This window comes from Chiloscyllium plagiosum, unplaced genomic scaffold (genome assembly GCF_037043375.1).
Source record: "Chiloscyllium plagiosum isolate Xiang-an unplaced genomic scaffold, Cpla_swu_hap1 HiC_scaffold_42, whole genome shotgun sequence".
NCBI lineage: Eukaryota > Metazoa > Chordata > Chondrichthyes > Orectolobiformes > Hemiscylliidae > Chiloscyllium > Chiloscyllium plagiosum.
In genome coordinates, this window is record NW_028270180.1 from 24,997,044 (window position 1) to 25,012,797 (window position 15,754).

General features: G+C 42.8%; 1 protein-coding gene across 11 annotated transcripts in view; it reads left to right on the forward strand.

Moving 5' to 3' along the window:
* znf609b (zinc finger protein 609b) overlaps positions 1-15,754 on the forward strand; it is a 328,373-nt gene that overhangs the window by 259,326 nt on the left and 53,293 nt on the right. For all 11 annotated transcript variants that reach the window (XM_087981999.1, XM_087982007.1, XM_087982001.1 and 8 more), the window contains exons 4-5: positions 7,901-7,988; positions 12,335-14,795. In XM_087981999.1, coding sequence (XP_087838125.1) covers positions 7,901-7,988; positions 12,335-14,795 — 2,549 coding nt within the window. The remainder of the gene's footprint in view (positions 1-7,900; positions 7,989-12,334; positions 14,796-15,754) is intronic.

Consider the following 15,754-nt stretch of genomic DNA (forward strand, 5'->3'; position numbering starts at 1 on the left):
ATCATTTATGTAAATGACAAAAAGTAGAGGGCCCAGCACCGATCCTTGTGGCACTCCACTGGTCACAGGCCTCCAGTCTGAAAAACAACCCTCCACCACCACCCTCTGTCTTCTGCCTTTGAGCAAGTTCTGCATCCAAATGGCTAGTTCTCCCTGTATTCCATGAGATCTAACCTTGCTGATCAGTCTCCCATGGGAAATCTTGTCGAATGCCTTGCTGAAGTCCATATATATCACAATAGCCACTCTGCCCTCATCGATCCTCTTTGTTACTTCTTCAAAAAACTCAATCAAGTTTGTGAGACATGATTTCCCACGCACAAAGCCATGTTGACTATCCCTAATCAGTCCTTGCCTTTCCAAATACATGTACATCCTGTCCCTCAGGATTTCCTCCAACAACTTGCCCACCACCAAGGTCAGGCTCACTGATCTATAGTTTCCTGGCTTGTCTTTACCACCCTTCTTAAACAGTGGCACCACATTAGCCAACCTCCAGTCTTCCGGCACCTCACCTGTGACTATCAATGATACAAATATTTCAGCAAGAGGCCCAGCAATCACTTCTCTGGCTTCCCATAGAGTTCTAGGGTACACCTGATCAGGTCCTGGGGATTTATCCACCTTTACCCTTTTCAAGACATCCAGCACTTCCTCCTCTGTAATCTGGACATTTTGCAAGATGTCACCATCTATTTCCCTACAGTCTATATCTTCCATATCCTTTTCCACAGTAAATACTGATGCAAAATATTCATTTAGTATCTCTCCCATTTTCTGTGGCTCCACATAAAGGCCACCTTGCTGATCTTTGAGTGGTCCCATTCTCTCCCTAGTTACCCTTTTGTCCTTAATATATTTGTAAAAACCACTAAAGAAAGCAGAATTTAGAATAACTTAACTATTGGAAAACCTAACTGACCCGATACAGCATCTTAACTCATTAACTGTTTCATTATAGTAACATCCCATAAACACACCCCTTGGCAAAAAGGTAAATTCAAACACCGACTCTTACAGACAGGAGTGAACAGTTTCCAGAAATAGATTTCAGAAGGAAGTCAGAGGAATTCTTTTCTGAAGCTTGAAACTCCCCTTGACACTCACATCTCATGACTGCTACAACTAAAACAAACTAGAAAAAACCTGAACTGGAAGAATTGGCCGACTCCCCTTCCATTGTTAACTAGATGCTTTGGCACCTCTGCCTTTACAACCTCTCTTCAAAAAAAAAACCAAGGACAAAATAACCTTTTTAAAGTGACAACATTGTCACAGCATTTCATTCTTGCTCTTTTATCCATAGCCCTGGAATAGATTCCTTTTCCTGAGTACTCAAAAATAAAATCCTTTTTGACTGTTACTATACAATCTGCTTCAGGCCCCCTAACAGGTAATGCAGTCCTGGTCACCATAACTTGCGCTTTTCAAAAAAAAATACTCCTCGTTTCCCATCTGGCTTCTTTCACCACAATCGAGATCTGGTTGCCAGTGGCAAATTTCACCTTATCTATCCAGTCAAGCTCCCTGATCATTTTGAGCACCCCTATTCAATCTTTCCTTAATTTTCTTTCTTTGAATTGTTCTCCAGCCTGTTACCCTTGGTTTAAAATCACTGTCGCAACAAATGAGCCAGGAGTTTTTACCACAACAAATTCTGATGGATGTGTTAATGATTTTTGTTCTTAAGTAGCAACTGACTAAAGGTCAATTGATGCTCTACTGCGTGCTGCAGGAAAGAGGGAAGTGTGAGATCCCTCGAGAGGTATGCGAGCTGACTGCCGAGGTAGATCCTGTGCCTGACAGCACTGATTTCCTTAGCTTGCTTCATATCAATCCAATCTAGATCAACAGCCAATTGAATGATGTAATTGGTCATAAATGGTAGCAATTAATTAAAGTTAAACAGAAAATTCTCAGGCCCAGAGAAATAGCTTGAAATTCCAACTATGACTGACCCTCTGCAAAGGTCACAGGATTGTTTCCAGCATTGGTGGCAAAGAACGCAAAAGGGTATCTCAAGATCATCTGCTCTGGGTCAAGTTGAGTCTTTTTAGAAGCAGCGAGTAAAGAATTTGGATTTACCTCCCAATCTCACTAAAGTTGTCTCTTGCCACTCTCACAACAAAAGGTAACAGCAGTAGCTTGCGAGTAAGTAGCTCATTTAGGAAAACGTTGAGACAAATTTTGACACTGAACAGAGGATGGAGTTGTGAGTACCAAGGACCATGAAAAGAGGAAAGTTGGAAGGAAGTTGAGGAAGCAGTGTAAGAGATCCCCAAGGAAACAGTGACCATAACATGGTAGAATTTAGCATTCAGTTCGAGAATGAGAATCTTGGATTAGAAACAACTGTGAGGAGAAAGTGAGGTCTGCAGATGCTGGAGATCAAAGTTGAAACTTTATTGCTGGAACAGCACAGCAGGTCAGGCAGCATCCACGGAACAGGAGATTCGACGTTTCGGGCACAGGCCCTTCACAGGCCATTCCTGAAGAAGGGCCTGTGCCCGAAACGTCGAATCTCCTGTTCCCTGGATGCTGCCTGACCTGCTGTGCTGTTCCAGCAATAAAGTTTCAATTTAGAAACAACTGTGCCAAAGATAATTACATAATGATAAGATCAGAGTTGGCTGAGGAGGACTGAGGAACAAGTTTAGCAGAAAAGACAGTTGATGAACAAAAGCAGACGAGGAGAAAACAAAAGACATTCCAGGGAGGAAGGAGGATTTTAGGAAGGAGATAAACTGACCAAAGGACATTAATTCAGTATCAAATTGAAAGAAAAATTATACAATATAGCAAAGATTAGAGATAAATCAGAGGAATGTGAAATATTTAAAGGCTAACAAAAGATTGCAAACAATAATTAAGAGTGAAAAAATAAACAGTGCAAACTAAAATAATAGAAGAACTGATGGTAGGAGCTTCTTTAAATATACAACAAGGAAAAGAAAGGACAAAGAAAACAGGCTCCTGACAGAGCAAGGTTAAGGAAATAATCGATAGCCAGGAAATGTCATAGGATTTGTAAAAGATTCTTTGCATCAATCTCTACCATAAAGGGCACTAATAGCATTCCAAAGATGCTAAATGTTCAAGTGGCCTGAGTGGGGAGGAAGTAAATAGTTAATTATCATTAGAGAAAATTAATGGAGCTGAAGGCCTATAAATCCCTGGACCTGATGGGATGTGCCTAGGATATTAAAAGAAGCAGTTACAGAGATGTACTGGTAAGGTACCACACATTGGGCATCTTCATAAGATGCCCATTGCGGGTAATCTATTAGGAGAAAGTAAGGACTGCAGATGCTGGAGATCAGAGTCAAGAGTGTGGTGCTGGAAAAGCACAGCCAGTCAGACAACCTCCAAGGAGCAGGAAAGTCGACATTTTGGGCATAAGCCCTTCATCAGGAAGGGCTATTAGCATTGGTAGCGGGCTAGTAGAGGTCCCAGAGTTGGGACAAAGAGGACATTTACAAAATGGCAATCTGTAACTAGTGGAGTGCTCCAGGGAACCATGCTGAGGCCACAGTTAGTTACAACATTTATTAATGACTTGGATGAAGGATGCAAATGAACTATGGTTAATTTTGTGAATGGCACAAAAATGGGAGGGTAAGGAGTGAGGATGACACAAGGAGTCTGCAGAGGGATGTAGACAGATTGAGAGGGGCAGAAGCTTGATGGACTGTTACGTGGGAAAATGTGAGGCTGTGAATTTTGGCAGAAAGAATAGAGGAGCTGAATATTATTTAAATGGAAGAAGACTGCTGAAAACTGCAGCACAGAGATTTGAGGATCCTTGTGCATGAGTCACAAAAAGCTAGCACCCATGTTCCATTTGCCTTCCATATTATATGCTGAATGTTGGTCTTCATACTCAAAGGGAATGGAGTATGAAAATAGAGAAGTCATGCTGGAACTACACAAGGTACTAGGCATGCTGCATGTATAATACTCTGAACAGGTTTGGTTCCCTTATCTAAACAAAGATGTCCTGTCATTGGAGACTGTCCACAGAAGGTTCTCTCAATTGATTCTGGGTATAGATAGCTTTTCTTATGTGCAGTAGCTGTGTTGGTTGAGATTGTACTCTGTGGAGTTTAGAAGAATGCAAATTGACTTTATATTGCAACACAAGATTCTTGGGATGCTTGATGGGGTAGATATGGCAAGGTTGTTTCCCTTGTGGGAGAGTCTGTGATCAGAAGGCATAATCTCAGTATGAGCATGGCCCATTTAAGTCAGAGGTGAGTTGTTTTGTGTGGTGAAACTTTAGCAGAGAGCTGTGGAGACTGGGTCATTAAGTATACCTAAGGCTGTGAGATTTTGTTTTGAATTAGTAAGGGAATCAATGCTTATGGAGAAAAGGCAGGGTAATGAAGTTGAAGATCGGTTGTGACCTCATTAAATGGCTAAGCAGAGTTATTGGGCCAGTGGCCGAATGATGCTTCTGTGTTTTATGGTATTATTAAGTGCACACCTTGGGCCTAAACTTGTGAAGGAATACTTTTCAAATTTGGGATGAAGCTTGTAGCATTAGCAGACACAGGGGACCAGAGTCTTTTTTTGGGGGTGGGAATGGTAGGGTGTTGGTTGTGAGGACCAGAAGTGGGTTAGAGAAGGCAGAGTTTTTGAAGGTTTTTGTTTTCAGAGCTAGAGGATGCTACAGGGAAAGGAGGAGACTTGCATCAGACCCTAGGGATTATGAAGCTCCCTTGATAGTTGGTCGTTTGATTCTGAAGGTTCTCTGGGAGTAGTTCAACCGCACACACAATCCATATGTTGGAGAAAACTCCCAGGGTATAGTCAGGCTTTTCCTCCATGTTGCCTGTCTGCCTGTGTACTGTGTAGGAAATTAAACCTACCAAGCCAAGGTTAGAAAGCTGTGGTGTTGATGTAAATTTGATCTGGGTCTGATATCTTCCTAAGAACTAGAAGCATTCAGTTCAAAGGGAGCAGGTAGGAGTATGTTTTTTTTTGGGAGAGAAGGAGAGAGCTCAGGAGTGATACTGGTTGGGGCAGGTGAGTCTCAAGTGGGCTTTTTGGATCATGTATTTCTTTCTGTTCATGGAGTTTGAGATTAAAAGGTGTCGTGTGAGAGAGGTCAAGCTGGAGTGTTGAGTTTGCTATAACAACAGTTACCAGGTATGGTCTGCCCCCTGCAGGCCAGTTAGAATATCCCAGCTGCTGGCTGAGACATTGGCATTTCCTGTTGGCTCCCTTCAAGTCTGCAATGTATTTTACAAGATGTTCTTGTTCTGACTTGGCTTGGTGATTGTAATTATAAAGTAAATCTCCTGGTTAAATATACTGCAAATTCAGTACCTACTGACGAAGATCAAACCCTCAATCCCTGCTGGGATCCTCATCACTTTCAGTCGGGAATTAATCTCAGAGCTGGAAAAAAAAGTGTGCAAAGTCCTTGTACTTAATATAAAGAACTTCACAGTGAGTGAAGAAGCTGTCACCTGATACTAGGATTCACAAGGTGTTTGTATAACACCTGAGCAGCCCATGCGATGAGACAATATCTTAGCAGTGAGTTGGAGGCAGTTGGAAGCACAGTTTCTGGTCTATTACCCAAACAGAGACATGGGATTTGGACTGTTGGCTTTCCAGTCCATTCCTACACAATTATATAAGGGGGTTGGCGGGGGCATCCAGTCTTCAAAAGGAAGTGTTCTGCGTCTATGTGAAACAAACAGGGAAGCGAGACTGAGGGCTCATGATTGTCCCTGACTGCTGCGTAGTCTTGCTTTGTATGCTTTTATAAACTCTTCAAAGCAATCTATTGTGTGTATTTCTGGAATTCTGGCAGTGCAGGTACACAATGTGTTGAATTAGCTTATCTGTATCCTGTTCTGCTGGAGTTGCACAAAATGATTGCTGTGCAACCTGAACTCTAAAAGATATTTTGGACCTTGCTTGATTAAGTTGGGAAACTGCCATGTTACAAGTAGTGGCTCGGAATAAAATGGTTATGACTGTGTCTTTTTGAGAGCTGGCACTGTTAATGTTGTTTTAATAACATGCCAGCTGACCCTGTAAGGTTTGATTAGTGATTACAATAGGGCTCGAATTCTGTGTATTTGTCATTTTGAAGCAGAAACTTGGCATGGTCTCTTTTGAGGATGTAAAGTGTTTGACGAAGTTTGGAACAGTGGCTTCGTTGTACTCGGGTCAGTGTGATGTTTTGTTTGTTTATGCAGACTGGCAGCAAGCCCAACCTTTCTGTCCTTAGATTCCTTGGTTCTAAGGGGTCACTTTTGTCTTTAAGTTTAGATTAATGGAATAAGTGACCTATGCATCCATGTTCTGCTGGCTGTGACAAGTTGCAGTAGTCTAGGCCTCCAATTCATCGTATTGTGCACACTGCCTATTCTTTGCTAAAGTCAGCACACCAACACCAAGACCATTATTGACTGCTGGTGAACAGAGCCACAGAATGGTCCTCAACAGCTGGAGAATGGGACAACAATAAATCCTGAGTGACCAGAGATAATAAGAAGTTTTTACCTGCACAACACAACACTTCTAAGGAATAAAATATCCTAAGTTAAGCTGGTACAATTGCAACATTTAAAAAGCATTTGGATGGGTTTATGAATAGGAAGGGTTTGGAGGGATATGGGCCAGGTGCTGGCAGGTGGGACTAGATTGGGTTGGGATATCTGGTCAGCATGGACGGGTTGAACCGAAGGGTCTGTTTCTGTGCTGTACATCTCTATGACTCTAAGTCTCACACACTTCTAATTGGACTGAAGTTGGAAGGCTCGTTAAGATGGGGGTTGATGCCACAGACTCTCTTGTGCTAACCTGTTACCTGCATTGAATATTTAACAAAGGTTAAGTTTCAACATGTTACTTTCCTCTCTGAGGAGCTTGTAGGAAAGGGACAGGTTTACTAGAGATCTCTTGTTCTATTTGTCAAAAAAAATTGAATACAAATTGTTTTTTGCATCTTATGAAGAATTAAATGTGATGCAGCAACTGCACTGAAATTGTTCAACTCACTGTTTCAACTTGAGTTTTGAGCATGGCAGAATGCAAAGTCACATATCCACAGATGCTAGCCTCCTGCAAGCAAATCCTCTTAGTAAATCTCTAATTCTCTAAACACCTCGCTTATTCACGAACATGGGTGGAGCAAACAGCTTTATGGTTAGTGTTTTTTAAATTAAACTGGAAGTTATCTGGCGAATATTTCATTTTCAATGGGAAAAGATACCAAACTACAAATAAGATGCAGAATGAATAGAGGACGAGACAGGTTAATCCCATACTTTAGAAAACTCACAAATAGTATGTATATGGAGGCAATGGCCTAGTAATATTATCGCTGGACTGTTAATCCAGAGACCCACATAATGTTCTGGGGACTTGGGTTTGAACACTGCCATAGCAAATGGCAGAATTTGAGTTCAATGACTATCTGTAATTAAGAGTTGAATGAATGACCATTGCCGATTGTTGGAAAAGCCCAAAGGTTCACTGATGTTATTTAGGGAAATGACTCCAGACCCACAGCAATGTGGTTGACTTTTAACTGCCCTCTGAGCAATAAAGGCTGCCTAGCCAGCGGCATCCTCATCCTGTGAATGAATAAATGAAATTTAATAAACTTAGGCTGACAGTATATGAATGATGGACTTTAAAATGCAGAATGCAATAAACCTTTCATTTTTATTATGTCAGTTAAGTATACCTGTGTTTTGCAATGTAATTATTCATGGTCATAAATTATTTTATGCTTTTCTTAGTTCAATTATGAATTATATTACTTCTTTAATTTGCATTGTCATCTCAATTCAACACCTAGCCCTATGATGATTTTCTAATAAGCCAATTGTCTAAAACCAACTATCTGTTTCTCTCTTTTTCTCCATCCTTTCACCAGGTGTACTGGTGGTGAATGTGACTTGGCGGAACAAAACTTATGTTGGAACACTTCTGGATTGCACAAGACATGACTGGGCACCCCCAAGGTGAGCAAAGGGATGAAGCTGTGTAGGTATAGGAAATTTGTGGTGAGAGAATATTGGAATAGTAAATACATGAATGACCCGTAACACCCTGGTGACCACTGTTGTACGTAGACCATTCACAGTCCACCGATTCCTACACAACACATCCAGAGACTGTAGACACCCTGCCAACATTAAAGACATCTCGGAGATGACGACCAGACTACTCTGGCCCCTAGGCATTACGGTAGCCCACAAACCCATCACCACACTGATGAATTTAAAGGACCCTGTACCAACAATCAGCAGAGCGAACATCATATACAACATACCCTGCAAGGACTGCAACAAACATTACATTGGACAATAGGCAGGAAACTAGCCACCAGGATACATGAGCAGCAACTAGCCACCAGGATACATGACCAACTTTCACTAGTATCCATACACACAGACGAAAAGGGACTCCAGTTAACTGGAACAATTATGTCCATCCCGGGCAGTTTAAACAAAGACATGCAAAAGGGAATTCCTTGAGGCCTGGCAATCAAACAGAAACCCCATTAACAAGCATATGGATTTGGACCCCGTTTACTAACCTCTCTGAAAAAGAACCGGAAATGATATCACCCACCACAACAGACCAAGACAGATAAATGGCAAGCAAGAACAGAACACCAGCACCTCATCTGAGGCCCTCTGATGATGTTACCTCCCATGGTGATGATACGTCTGAGAACAAATCTACCAGCTCAGCGAGCAAACTTACAACCTGAGCTACAAATCTTCTCCAATTTCCCATAGACCATCCGTTATGTTTCCTTGTCTGGTTACAGGTCTAGTCTCAACAAAATAGGTGCAATGAGAGATGTTTGTGGTGCTGAATGATCCACAGTCTCCCCGCCTATGCCATCTAACTGTTCCTTTAACTGTCCTGGTGTTTGCCTTTGTTTTCCTGTTGTGTGTTTGAACATCTTGTATTGGCTCAGGATCCTTTGTGCTCTCATCACCCCTCACTACAGTTGTTTAAACTTTCTGACAGCTGTTATACTATCTCTGATGATCCAGACATGCTTTAAGTTTTGTTTTGAATTGTCAAATAGCTAGAACAAGGCAATATAATTGTTGTAAAGTCCAGATTCATGCCAATATTTTTATTAGATGCTTAAGATTACTTTGATATAAGAAGGGTAGACTTTTCAGTCAATGAATGTATTGGGAAATTTCCTGGGCTGTTCTAATTAGCTTGGGAACAGTGAATATTGCCATATTGTCCCTTTCAGTACCTCACTTTAATCTTTAATTGGCTTAATTCTGTGAATTTGTACGCAGGTTAGTTTCACCCACTGTAACACAGCCAGCATGGAAATTGTCTGAACGTTGAAGAGTTTTGCGTTAATACAAGGGCATAGTGCCAGCCGAATTCAACAAAATATGATTGGAAATGACTTGTCACCTGCACTCCTTTCTCCCAAATGCTTCTGATCCCACCTGGTTTGATGTGGGACAGTGTTGTGCAGAAGCCAGATTTTCCCCTGCATCAACTGAGGTTGATCAGGACAATTGTAGTGAGCCGTCCATGCCAACATTTTTTCACTAGTCACCTTGATACCCCAGCTAAGCACAAACCTCACTAAAATAGATTATTGGAAGGCATCCACAGAGTCATGCAGCACAGAAACAAACACTTCAGTCCAACTCATCCATGCCAACCAAGTTTCCCAAACTAAATTCATTCCACTTGCCTGCATTTGGCCCATATCCTTTAAACCTTTCCTATTTATGTACCCATCCAAATGTCTTTTAAAAGTAACTGTACTTGCACCTACCACTTCCTCTGGCAGTTCATTCCACACACAAACCACCCTGTTTGTGAAAATGTTGCCCCTCAGGTCCCTTTCAAATCTTTCTCCTAAAAAATATGCCCCCTACTTTTGAGCTGCCCCACCCTAGGCAATTGACCATTACTGTTCATCTTATCTATGCCCTTCATGATTTTATAAACGTCTATAAGGTCCAACTCAACCTTGTATACTTTGGTGATAAAAGTCCCAGTCTATCCTGATAAATCTTTTCTGAACCCTCTATTTAATAATATCCTTTCGAGGGCAGGGCAACCAGACCTGTACACAGTTCTCCAAATGTGGTCTCACCAATGTACAACCTTAACATAATGTCCCAACTCCTAAACTCAGTAGTCTAAGCAATGAAGGCAAGCATGCTAAACATGTTCTTAACCACCCTGTCTACATGTGATGCAACTTCCAAAGAACTATATGCCTGAACTCCTTGGTTTCTTTGTTTGACAGTGCTACCCAGGGCTCTACCATTAACTGTATAAGTCTTACCCTTGTTGGTTTTTCCAAAATGCAATACCTCACATTTATATCCAAATTAAACTCCATCTGCCACTGCTCAGCCCATTGGCCTGATTGATCAAGATTCCTTTATAATCTTCACTGCTGACAATGCCACCAATTTTAGTGTCATCTGCAAACCTAGTAACCATGCCTCCTAAATTCTCATCCAAATCGTTTATATAAATTACAAACAAAAGTGGACCCAACACCAATCTCTGCAGAACACCATTGGTTACAGGCCTCCAGTTCACCACTAACTTCTGCCTCCTCCTGTCAAGCCAATTTAATATCCATTTGGCAAGCTTTCCCTGAATCCATGTGATCTAACTTTACTAATTAGTTTACCATATGGAACCCTGTCAAAGGCTTAGTCCATGTAGAAAATGTCTACTGCTCTGTCCTCCTCAATCTTTTTGGTTATGTCCTCAATCAAGTTAGTAAGGCATGACTTCCCATGCACAAAGCCATGCTGACTATCCCTAATCAGACCTTGCCTCCCCAAATGTATGTAAATCTTATCTCTCAGAATCTCCTCCATGAACTCCAAACTCTCATATCTAACATCAGCCAGCCTCCTGTCCTCGGACACCTCGCCCAAGGCTGCAAATGATGCAAATATCTCTCTTAGGTCTCCCGCAATTTCTTCCCTAACTTCTCACAATGCCCTGGGATATATTTGATCAGATCATGAAGATTTATCCACCTTGGATCTTTAAGACATGCAGTGCTTCCTTTTACTTAATGTGGACTGTCTTCAAGACCTCCGTATTTATTTTCCCCAAGTTCCCTAACCTCCATTTCTTACTCTACAGTAGAAACTGCTGCTAAATATTTGTTTATTATCTCTCATCTCCTGTGGTTCTACACATAGACAACCTCATTGATCTTTAAGGGGCCCTATTTTCTCCTAGTTGCTTTTTCGCTCTTCATGTATTTGTAGAATCTCTTTGGATTATCTTTAGCCTTGGAAGATAAGGTTATCTCATATTCCCTTTTTGCCCTCCTGATTTCCTTGCATCCCTTGTACTCTTCAAGAGATTCACTTGATCGCCATTGTTTCTACCAAAATGACTCCTTAGCCTTGATCAGAGCCTCAATATTTTTATTCATCCATTGTTCCCTCTTCTTAGCAACCTTACTTTTCACTCTTACAGGAACATAATGCCTCTGAACTCTCGTGATCTCACTTTTGAAAGCGTCCCAGTTGCCAGTCATCCCTTTACCTGAGGACAGTTTACTCCAATCAACTCTCGAAAGTTCCTTGGAAGTTTCATACCATCAAAAATTTGAAAAACATCCAAAAGCGCTTGTAAACTCCTTCCCTAATAGAATCCCTACAATGTGGAAATAGGCAATTTTGGCCCAACAAGTCCACACTGACCCTCCGAAGAGTATCCCACCCAGATCCATTCCCCTACCCTATGACTGTACAGTTTCCCTGACTAATGCACCTAACCCACACATCCCCGAACACCATGGACAATTTAGCGTGGCCAGTTCACTCTAACCTGCACATCTTTGAACTGTGGGAGGAAACCAGAGCACCCTGAGAATGTGCAAACTCCACACAGACAGTCTCCAGAGGCCAGAATTGAACCTGGGTCCCTGGCGCTGTGAGACAGCAGTGCTAACCACTGAGCCACCAAGCTACCCTTAATTGATTTTCTTCCTTTTTCATTTAACTCTGTGAAACAGCCTGAAGACCTTGACTTTTTTTCCAGAAAACTTACTAAAGGAAAGTTTTATCTGCGTTCACTCTTTAACTCAGCATTGTCCTTTCCACTGTGTTTTGAATGTATTTAATATCTTAGAATGTATTGTTGAATGAATTTATTATCCTCACTTCCTTATGTAGTGATTAGGTTTCATAAGTAGAACTGCTCTTTATTAGTGCCGACCCTTTCATTATCCCTTAAACTTGGTTGTGAACATTCTTTAAATGAGAAATCCTACAGTGTTCTCTTGTTTAGCTCACTGTGGTCGTTGATTGTTATGTGCCTTCTCTAGATTTTGCGAATCACCGACGAGTGACCTCGAAATGAGAGGAAACAATCGAGGTAGGGGGAAACGGACCCGGCCTACTACAAATGCCCCAGTGATTGAGGCCGCCACCGTGCCAGACAACAAGGTAGTCACCAAAACCCGGGCATGCACGAGTAGCAAGGGGCGTCGGGGCAGCCAGAACTCCTCGGACAGACGTACCCCAACTAACACAGTCGAGGACATCAAGGCAAGCCCGTCAGCTGGAAACAAAAGGAAAAACAAGCCTGCTCCAGACTTGGACGTAACCTCGAGTTCTGAGGACTCAAAAGGAGGGAAGAGGATGCGTTCAAATTCACGCGGAACTGCAACCCCGACTCCGGTTACAGGGATGAAAAGCGAGCCTCCTGTGCCCGAGCATAACTGTCCGTCACCCGTTCTCATTGATTGTCCGCACCCTAACTGCAACAAGAAATACAAGCACATTAATGGCCTCCGCTATCACCAGGCCCATGCGCATACAGACAGTGACGGGAAACTTGAAGGAGATATTGACAGCGAGGAGAAGAACTCAGATGGTGAGGACTGCACCCAACACCCATCGCTGAGCCAGGATTCCAGCAGCTGCAATGGCTCTTCCAGCTCTCACACATTCTGCCAGGCAAAGGGCTCCATGTCCCCTGCTCGCTCAGTCACACCCAAAGGCAGGAGAGAAGGCAGCATGGAAGCTCATAGTCCTTCCCCTGCTGCAAAACTCATTGCTGGGAAGGGCTCTAGTAAAAAGAAAGTCTCTTCAGAGGCTGATACTGAGTCTGGTGGGATGTATAATATTGAGTGTTCGGAAGAAGGGCCTTCAGTGGCCAGCCCAAGTGATGATACAGGCAATGACGGAGACGATTCAAGCGAAAAGAAGTCAGTCTTGGAAAAGGATAAAGCCAAGAAGTCAAGCAGTTTGAAATCAGAGAAGCTTCCACTCAAAACCAAATCAGCCAGGCCCATTGTCCCTGCCATGCCTGCGCAGATGTACAGCTTTCCCACTACTGGGTTTACTGCATCTGGCCCAGGGCCTGCTCAGAGCCTGGCCACCACTGTGGTCCAAGCGATGTCCAAGAGCCCCCCACTCAAAGCCATTCAACCCAAGCCAACTGTCATGGGGGAGCCGTCAACAGTCAACCCAGCTCTCACCCCCTTAAAAGAGAAGAAGAAAAAAGAAAAGAAGAAGAAGGATGCCAAGGAAGCAGCAAGTCCCAAGCCACTGGGGAAAGGAGGAAAGCCTGAGGATGGCAAAAGCCCCTTCCGAGATTCCTCCGCAGATGCTGCTCCCAAAGGGGAGGGCCTCCTAAATGGTTCTTCTGAGTCACATGAGAGTCGCTTGGCAAGTATCAAAGCCGAAGCGGACAAAATCTACAGCTTCACCGACAATGCCCCGAGTCCCTCCATTGGCACAGCCAGCAGGCTAGAAGGCAGCAGCTTGGTAACACCCATCACTCCCTTACACGTGGTGACACAGAATGGAGCCGACAGTTCTTCAGTCAAGACCAATAGCCCAGCTTACTCTGACATCTCGGATGCAGGAGAAGATGGAGAGGGGAAGGGAGAAGGTGCCAAAGTCAAAACAACATCTCCGGACCAAATGGCGAAGGAAAGTGCCAAGAAAGCATTATTTTCCTCCTCATCGTCGACCTCCTCTTCTTCTTCATCCTCTTCTTCAAGAACTCAGCCACCTTTAACTAAGGAAACTCACTCTCCTTACTATCAAGGTTATGAAGCCTACTACTCTCCAAACTACCCCCACTCGAGCCCTGGGGGTGCCAGTAGTGGTTCAGGAGCAGTCAGTCATTCGGTCAAAATCAAGAAGGAAGTAGAGGAGGAGGGTGCAGAGGTGAGGGTCAAAGTTGAAAATGCAGATGATAAAAAGATTGACATGGGCACTACAAGTCACCATCCTTCAGTGATCCAGCAAAGGCCCCAAATGTACATGCAGCCTCTCTATTACGGCCAGTATGCATATATGCCTCAGTATGGGTACAGTGAGCAGGGATACCACAGTCATGTAATGAGCACAAATCCAGCATACAGGCAGCAATACGAAAAACTCTGTGAGGAACAACACAAGCAGAGGCAAGAGCAGAATCGTGGGAAACACAACACCAACGACACCGAGAAGAAGCAAGAGCATAGCATTAAAGATCGAGACAGGGAGGAATGGAAACAGAAGTCTTCTGCCTCAGCCACACTGTCAAAAGCCCCAAGCCTGACAGACCTTGCAAAGCCGGTGCCCAACAAACCTAAGGACTCAACGGACTCCATGAAATATGCCATTATGGCAAAAGCAGACGATGTCTCCAAGGTGCAGTCCCAGCAAGCTGAGGGACTAAAGATGAAATTGACTGAGGGGAGCCACCTTGGCAGGGAGTTATGTGAAACCAAACCCAGTCTAGAGTCCAGCAAACACTCAGGAATGGATCCAACACTATGGTACAGACAGGTAAGAATCAAATTCTGAAATCATACAGCTTGCAGGTTGTTCTACACTAACAGCCACCGTCAATACCCCTCCCCTACCTATCCTCCACCCCAGATGAAGAATTAACAACAAAATTTCACTGCTATTTTTACATCAAAATGAATTGGAATCCATGTAAGTTAAATATGAACTAATAGTCAAATGATACATAAGTCGATAAATTTCACTTTAAAGTCTAAATATGACAAAGATATATCTTACAAAGCCACAGAGACCTGCATCACTCCCCACAGACAAGTGCAGTTCCAACTTTCTCTAATATAATCTCTGATGTGTGGAATATCTCAAATTTCCACTCAATTGATTCCGTCTCTAAGTCACATTCGTTACTAGCTGGATTCTACCTAAGGTTTTTGGAGGTGGGCATCACCAGAATGGTATGCACCTGTACAATAACCTTAGCTAGGTTTGCAACCGCCTTAGTGACACAAATTGCTCTTCAATAAATCCCAGCAAATGGTCTGGTCAGCTCTGACAAAACCCAAAGCAGCAACACTAGAATTGTCCAATTCCAGTTGGTGCTGTAACCATTCTTCAACATTCTGTCCAGTTTTACTGTGTTACACACATCATCTTCTCTTTCTGCCATCTGCAGATCTCTTAGCAGTCCTTTTCGAACATTTTAAAAAAAGAACAGTTACTTCCGTGTACATTTTGAAGAAATTATGAATTTAACTTGCTGCATTGCTTCCAGCTCAAAAGTCATCATGAACTATATCTTCACCTAACCTGACCGCAACACAATGGCATTGCCAGGCTTGATTTAATGGCCAGTCATTCGTGAATTCTGTTCCAAATAGCATAGAATTAAAATGCAAACTAAACTGATGCAAATATAAGGAAAGAAGTTGAATTAATGAATTGCCCATCACATCCTCAACATGGCCCAAAGTTCTTGATGGCCAATAAATTATGTTTTG